At 35.7% G+C, this 8,492-nt stretch overlaps 1 protein-coding gene across 1 annotated transcript; it reads right to left on the minus strand.

Annotated features, from left to right (window-relative positions):
- Nucleotides 1-7,090: 7,090 nt before the first annotated feature.
- Nucleotides 7,091-8,035, minus strand: LOC106843464 (olfactory receptor 2B2-like). Its single transcript, XM_014860496.3, has one exon. The coding sequence runs from the start codon at nucleotides 8,033-8,035 to the stop codon at nucleotides 7,091-7,093; it is 945 nt and encodes a 314-aa protein (XP_014715982.3).
- Nucleotides 8,036-8,492: the final 457 nt, after the last annotated feature.

Here is an 8,492-nt window from a genome sequence, read left to right on the forward strand (position 1 = left end):
GGAAATTATCAAAAGAAGTTGGAATTAATATTATACATGCTGGTTTGTAGAGAATCCTAAGATTTCAATGTATAAAAATACTGAGATAATTCAAAGAAAAGTGTGGCATAGTTCAAATAGGATAAAATAATGAAATATATTTTATAAATAAAATTACATAAAAATTGGAGAGGTGCATGAGTGTACTTTTCTTTTTAAAAAAATAGATAAAACCAATCAATGCATGCTAAAACCTCCTGTGACTACCAAAATAAACACTCAGCAAAACTCAAAATAATATGTGGTTTCCTCATCAGATCAAAGCTGAATTAATCATTTCAAATGGAATAGTTTAGGAAGATTATAGCAAATGGGTGTGTTGCCAACAAAAGTGATTAGATATCATTCATTCAAATTACCGGAAAGCTCAGAAACGATCTATATTTTCAAATATTAAAAATAATTGTCAGTGAGGCCAGCCCAGTGGTGTAGTGGTTAAGTTCGCACATTCTCCTTCAGCATCCTGGGCTTCACTGGTTTGGATACAGGGTGCAGACAGACACACCACTCATCAAGTGGTGCTGTGCTGTCACCCCACAGAGAAGAACTAGAAGGGCTGACAACTAGGATATACAGCTGTGTACTGGGGCTTTGAGGAGAAAAAAAAAGAGGAAGATTGGCAACAGATGTTAGCTCGGGGCAAATCGTCCTCACAGAAAGCATAAAAAAATAAACAAAAAGAATAAAAAAATAAAAATCATTGTCAGTAAAATAAGTCAGAAGGAGAAAGACAATACTGTATGATCTCACTTATATGTGGAACGGAAAAAAAAAACCTGAATGCACAAACACAGAGAAAAGATTAGTGATTGACAGAGGTGGGGCAGTTGGGGGTGAAATGGGTGAATGTGATCAAAAGATACAAGCTTCTAGTTATGAAATAAGTAAGTTCCGGGAATGCAATGTACAACGTGGTGATTAAAGTTGACAATACTGCATTGTATATTTGAAAGTCACTAAGAGAGTAGATCTTAAAAGTTCTCATCATAAGAGAAAAATTGTAACTGTATGAGGAGATGGATATTAACTAAACTTATTGTGGTAATTATTTTGCAATATATACATATCAAATCATCATATTGTACACCTAAAACTAACTAATACAATGTTATATATAAATTATATCTCAAAAAAACTGGAAGAAATAACAGAAAGATAACAGAAAAATCCCAAAACACATGGAGATTAAACAACACACTTCTAAATAATATGAGTCAAAGAAGAAATCCCAAGAGAAATTTAAAAATATGTTTTAAAAATGGTGGTCCAATATGAATCAATTCAAATTTATGATGTATGTCCCTGGGATCAAACTAGGAAAAGTAGGTATTAATTATACTCTAAAAGAAATTTTCTCAAAATAAACAATAATTTTCAAACTCTATTCCTGGAGATACAACAAATACACTAGTACAGGGAAGCATTTTTTTTAAAAGCAAGATTCTGGATATTGTACAAAAGTTTCATGTAGGCTTTTTGAAATCAGCCAAAAACTTAATTGCAGTTATTGTAAAATTCTTCTTTTTTTTTTTTTTTTTTTACCTATACTTCAATTTCTAACTCATGGATGTACAACTCTAAGATTCCAGCTCTTAATCTGTGCCGTTAAGATGTTCTTCCACAACTTCCCCAGACTAGCAGAAAGCCTATACCTTCTTGCTATTAATAGTCTAATTGATAAAATCTGTTGTTCTGAAATTGCTTATATGGCTCAGATGGAAAGAATTTTCCGTTAAAAATTTAATTTTCATTTTACTTTTGATTTCTCCCCGTCATCTATGAAGATGAGTGATAAAATAGGAGTAACTGAATCATCACTGCTTTTCCCTTGGTATCAATAAAGTTTTAGGTTTTGTTTGGAAATTAGTGAACTATTAAATTATAAGATTGTCAAGAGTTTAGCTAAGCTACTCCAAAGTATTGGTGCCTTGGCATCCATTTTGTTTGTACAAGTGGCCTACAGGTACCTTAAACTTACGCTAACCCCCTCAGGTGAGTGTGCTCTAGATAAAAACCCTCAGAGTCACAAGCAAATGTCAGTTCCTGATATGACTTCCCTAACAGGCTTTGTGATCAACAGTCTCTCCTCTGTGTCCCTGGGCCTTCATCTTGTGTGTTTCTTACATAAGACCCCAGTGGAGCTTACTAAAACCCCACTCTTTTCGTTTGAATTGACCTATCTGGCCTTAGCATGGGAAACCCAAAGCACACAACTCATGGACCTTAATAAGGGCATGTGGGGGCTGGCCCCGTGGCCGAGTGGTTGGGTTCCCGCGCTCTGCTGCAGGCGGCCCAGTGTTTCGTCCGTTCGAGTCCTGGGCGCGGACATGGCACTGCTCATTGGGCCACGCTGGGGCAGCGTCCCGCATGCCACAACTAGAGGGACCCACAGCTGAGAATACGCAACTATGTACCTGGGGGCTTTGGGGAGAAAAGGGAAAAAAATTAAAATCTTTAAAAAAAAAAAAAGAAAAATAAGGGCATGTGCCCCAGATCCTATCATTCTCTCTGGCTGCACTCTACTCTGACCTCCCCTGTGGCCTGTCAAGGCATGCTGTGTGCTTCCTCCAGGACCTATGAGTAATAAACTTCTCTGTTTCAATTCCTCCTGTGGTCTGTTGTTGAAACTCAACTCACCATCCAGCATCTTGTGCTCCACTTAACAAATGTTAATTTGACAAATTCATAACAAAGAAGCTAACTTGTCCATATTAAATTTAAGGGGCAGCCACCTCGAAACTCCCCGTGGTTTATTTTTTTAATTAGTATATAGTAAAAGTGTCTTTTGGGTGTGCATTTCTATTAATTTTAACACATGTATTGTTTCCCATAACAGCCACCACAATCAAGATACAGAAGGGTTCTATCAACCCCCAAAACTTTTCTATACTATATTTTTGTAGTCATACCCTCCCCCTATTCATATATAATACATGTCAACCCTGATTTGTTCTCCATCACTGTATTTTTGTCTTTTCAAGAATGTCATAAATATAAAATCACATACTATGTAACCTTTTGAGTCTAGCTACTTTGAATTAACATAATGCCTTTAAAATTCATGCAAGTTACTGCATGTATCAAAAAATGTGTTTTCTTTTATGACTGAGTAGCATTCCCTTATATAAATGTACCACAGTTTGCTTTTTCATTCACCTACTGAAGGCCATTTTGGTTGTTTCCAGTTTTTGGCAATTATGAAAAGAGCTGCTATAAACATTTGTGTATAGGTATTTATCTGAATATAAGGTTTTTCTCCTTTAAGGTAAATATTTAGGAGTAGAATTGATGGATCATGTAATAAGTGAATACTTAATCTTACAAAAAACTGACAAGCTGTACCACATTGCTGTATAATTTTAAATTCCCATCAACAATGCAGGAGAGTTCCACTTGCTTTGCCTCCTTACACTAGGTATGGTCAGTCATTTCAATTTTAGGTATTTCACGAAGTGTGTAGTAATATACTGTTATGGGTTTAATTTGTATTTTCCTTATGGCTAATCACACTGAGCACTTTTTCATACACTTGTCTGCCTTCTTTATGTCCTCCTCAGTAAAGTGTCTGATTATTTAATAAACAGTAGATACTAGACTTTGTTTTGAGATAAATGTTTTACCTTGTTGAATGAGCTTCCCCCATGTTCCTACCATATCACAAAGCATTTTTCTATTTAATGACTTACTGATATTTGCAAAATTTGCTCATATGGTATTTAATACATTTACTAATATTTTAGCTATATTTTCAGAATTATTAAAAATATTTCTTAATCATGTTTTCAATATTGCACTATATTTTTTGGCCTGCTTGATGGTCTAAGTACTATAGTTATTTAATTATGTATTTAAATATATAAACTTATAAAATATCAGACCTCATTTATGCAGAAATATTAATTGCACTTATAAAATTAAAAATCAAAACAATTTTTGTTTAAATCTCAGGTTTTCACTCCAATATATTCATAACATTGAAGGTGAATCAAAATATATCCCTAGGGTCTTAGGGACATATCTGGATCAACTTTCCACATCAGCACTAAATTTCTATGAATACACATGTTTTTGTTTAAAAATGTATGCAACTTCCACGACATAATATATCCATGTTTGTTCCAATACAAAATAGTAGGTTCAATGTTCAATTATTTTTAAATTTATCTAGACCTTCAAGCAAAACTAACAAACCCAAGATAATATAGTATTTTTATATAGTGACCTCAAATACCCCCTGAGAAGTACAACACACAACCTCTGAGAATTACACTCCATTAACAGAATGCGTAAATCAATACTATAAACATTTTTTTCTTAATACGTATTAGGTTATATTTTATGTGATATTGATATGACATTCCATGTAAAAATTAGTGATGAATTATAGGAAACTCTATGTCCAATTTTTTTTTTTTTAGTTTTTAACTTCCTTTTCCAGATAACGTTAGAATTGAGGAAAACAGACTCTCTTTCTTTTGTATAACCAAGGGCCGCCTTTTTCCCAAAAGCTTTTTCCTCATCATCCAGCTTCATCTGCCTCAAGATTGAGCCACAGAAAGTAGAAGTGCCCACTCTACTTCACTGGCAGAAAGTAAAGCTTTGCACTGTTTTTAGAAAGAGGAGAGGGGAAGGTTGCAGTGGTCCTTGGGGGAAAAAAAAGGAAGCAGCTCTAGATCCAATTATGTTTGGTATTTTTACTGAACATTTATCATGTCCAAAGCATGATAGAGAAATCTGCAGAAATATAAGAAATTACAAATATGAGTATTTAATGGGCTTGGGAAGGACTTATATTGACAGGCAATGCACTTGGTAAAGTGTTCAAATAGGACCCATCTGAGGAGAAGGTACTGCATGTGGTTGGGGTTAACCAGTGCTGTCAAAAAAACAAGTTTTAAAATGCAGTTTAATATGCTGAGTTGGAAAAGAACAGGATTCATGCTGGAATATGGGGGAAAAAGGGAAGCTCATATGAGATATCCCATGACATGTGGTAATCCCAATTTACTAAAGTATTTTATCTTTTGGTGGAGATTTTGTGCATGTCTTCTATCATATCCTATCTTCAATATTTGTAATTCTAAAGTTTTATAATTTTTGTGACTGTTTAACTCAGGTGGATCATTAATGTTCCCAGTCATACACCAGTTTAATTCAGATGGCAGAATTCACACTGTCAGTGTATTTATTCCCCCAAATTAAGGAACCTGATGAAACACATTGAGGAATTTTAAGAAAATTGTTCATATTTATCAAGACCTTAGAGGATAACTTCCTAAAGGACTCTGATCCATTATTTTGAAATAACTTACAGAGAACAGGAATAAGTAAATTGATTAAACGTATTTATGGACAGATTGTACTTTGGAAAGGATAATTTTATAAAGAAAGCTTGGGGATGTGTATTAAAAGGGAGAGAATGGAAGAAATTGTACTGATGCCTCAGAATGAGTGCTTAGTTCATGATTCATAAGTCAGCAAATAGAAAATGATATAGAGCTCTATAAATTAAGAATTAAACTTTTATTATTTGGATTTACTTTATGGGACACAAAATATTAAATATTAAATTGAATGTCCTATGAGAAAAATAATTTCACACATCTTTGAATTAACGCAAATGTTAGCATCCCCATTTGGTGGCAATGAAACTATAGTCAAAGATAACACATGCTTTCCCCCAAAAGGCACACAGCATACGGCTTGTACATCACTCTGTTGATAGGGCTACATATGCCCATTAATACAGAATGAGATTTGATTAACATTTCAGGCAATGACATTGATCTTTTGCTGAACTCGCTGTGTTTTGTTTAGGCATCTTTGACTAATATGTATTTGTGAGGCAGTTTATAGCCAAAGGCTATAAAATATTTTTTAAATTATTTTATTTTATTTTTTTGTTGAGGAAGATTAATCCTGAGCTAACATCTGCTGTCAATCCTCCTCTTTTTGCTGAGGAATACTGGCCCTGAGCTAACACCCATGCCCAACTTCCTCTATTTTATATGTGGGACGTCTGCCACATGATGGCTTGATAAGCGATGTGTAGGTCCGCACCCAGGATCCAAACCGGCGAGCCCCAGGCCACTGAAGTGGAACGTGCAAAATTAACTGTTGCACCACTGAGCTAAAACATTTTCTCTTTTAATAAAGCTAATAGATCAACCAAACGTCTTAATTCAATATGATGTTCTCGTAATCCCCTTATTGAAATAGGACTGAGTTACTGAAATTGTGAAGGAAGCTATCTTGTCAAACTTGGAAATCACTAGTAAGTTTTCTTGAGTTAGGATATTTTTTGCCTGAGGTTTTACCACCACTGTTTTCTGTCCAAAACATCCCACTGTTTTCTCTCTCCCCCTAGTGTAAGCTCTATATGTATTGATCATGACCTCACTGTTTATCATTGCAGCATAAGACTGACTAAGGTTTATGACAAAAATAATTTATACTTCAAATCACTGTCTCTAAATTTTTTCATGGACTTTGTTCTGCATATTTCTGTCTAATGTACTTTTGACCTAAATGTCTCTTGACTTCATTTACTTCTGGGGCCTTACAAAAACCTTTGGTTGTTGCTATTATTTGACATCGAATGTCAGAAGATGACTAAATGCTGTCAATATGTGTTGATTAAAGTTAACTCAGGATAGTAGTGGCATGTTTTTTTTTAAAGATGGGATGATTTTCAATTTATTTGAAATTCATTTAAAAATAATTTATCCCAAATATGTTTTCTAAACTTTCTAAATATCTTTCCTCTAGATATTGTACAAGTTTTGCTCCTGAAGCTAAGTTATCTAGTAGTTAGCGTTAGGGAGAAAAGTGACACGCTTTGGTAGGATTCAATATGGTAAAACAGATATTCTCATAAGTGGAAAAGTGCTATGAAGAGATCACCAAGAGTTGATTGTTTCTTTCTTGATCGTGTTACACATGTGAACTTTATGACACTTGATACACCGTTCTTTCATCACTTCCATGTCTGTCTGACATCTTTGAAAGGTGCACATATGCATTTTCTCTTTTTGGGTCTTCATTTCAGAGATCATTTTCTTTTGACCCAAAACTCTTTAGTCAGTGTCCTTCTCAGGGCAGCTTTCACATCTTTGTTCCTCAGTGTATAGATAAATGGATTAAGTGTAGGTGTGACGATTCCATAGAAGAGAGCCATGATCTTCCCCCTGTCACGAGAATAGCTAGAGGGAGGCTGCACATACATACTGATGGCTGTAAAGTAGAAGAGGGAGACCACCAGCAAGTGTGAAGCACAGGTATTAAAGGCCTTCCAGCGACTTTCAGCAGACCGGATTCTCATTACTGCCCGAGCAATGAACACATAAGTGCCCAGGATGAAAGCAAGAGGCACTAGGAGTAGCAAAGCCCCTAGTACATTGAGCTCAGCTTCATTTATACGAGTATCAGTACAAGCTAGTTTCAAAAGAGCAGGCACTTCACAGAAGAAATGGTCTATCACCCTCTGTCCACATCTTGGGGCCAACATTGTGAGAGTAGACTGGACAAGGGAGTTAGCAAAACCACTAATCCAGGTCCCAGTGGCCATGTGGATACAGCGCCTCTGGTTCATGATGATTGGGTAGTGAAGAGGCTTGCAAATAGCAACATAACGGTCGAAGGCCATGGCAGCCAGAAGTATACATTCAGTAGAACCCAAGGCCAAGAAGATATAGAGCTGGACAACACAGCCACCATAGGTAATGGTCTTTTCTGGCCCCCTAAGGTTGACTAGCATCTGTGGGACAGTACTAGTAGTATAGCAGAGGTCCAGAAGAGAGAGATTAGAGAGAAAAAAATACATGGGACTGTCAAGCTGGGGATCCAGGTGGGAAACTAGGATAATGGAGACATTTCCAAATAGGGCAAAGATGTAAGCCACCAGAAAGATTACAAAGAGTGGTGTCTCCAGCCAGGGTCGGTCAGAAAATCCCAATAAGATAAAATCATCTAGTGAGCTCTGATTGTTGATCCACATATTGGCAGTGATAGGTGAAATTCCAGCTGAGACTTCTAAATATCCACTGCTAGAGATGGGTATCAATGGTAGAAGGAAGCCACTGAGAATTAGGGACCAGAGATAATGAGATGAAATCCTCATTTTTTGCTGCAATCTGCATCTATATGCTGATTATGGTAAGATGTTGAGGCAACATTGTCAATGTAATATTGAAAAGTTATTGAGAAAAGACTAAAGAGAACACCAGCAAAGTAGTTCAGAAATTTACTTACTTAATGGATGTTTTCTGATTAGCTATCATTCCCTTTGGATTTTGATGTCTTCTCTTCCAAGAATTTCCAATAGAACTACCATCAAACCTACATTTCATAGATATTTAATGGAAACAATAGAGTATATATTAAAACGGATTGGGAGAAGGCAGAGCTTCCCAAATACAGGTTGAACACAGGACAAGAAGAAGAAGGCAGGTAGA

This window comes from Equus asinus, chromosome 8 (genome assembly GCF_041296235.1).
Source record: "Equus asinus isolate D_3611 breed Donkey chromosome 8, EquAss-T2T_v2, whole genome shotgun sequence".
NCBI classification, from domain to species: Eukaryota; Metazoa; Chordata; class Mammalia; order Perissodactyla; family Equidae; genus Equus; species Equus asinus.

Bases quoted from the DNA above. Each gene is read 5' to 3' on its own strand.
- LOC106843464 (XM_014860496.3), bottom strand. From the start codon at position 8,035: ATGTGGATCAACAATCAGAGCTCACTAGATGATTTTATCTTATTGGGA.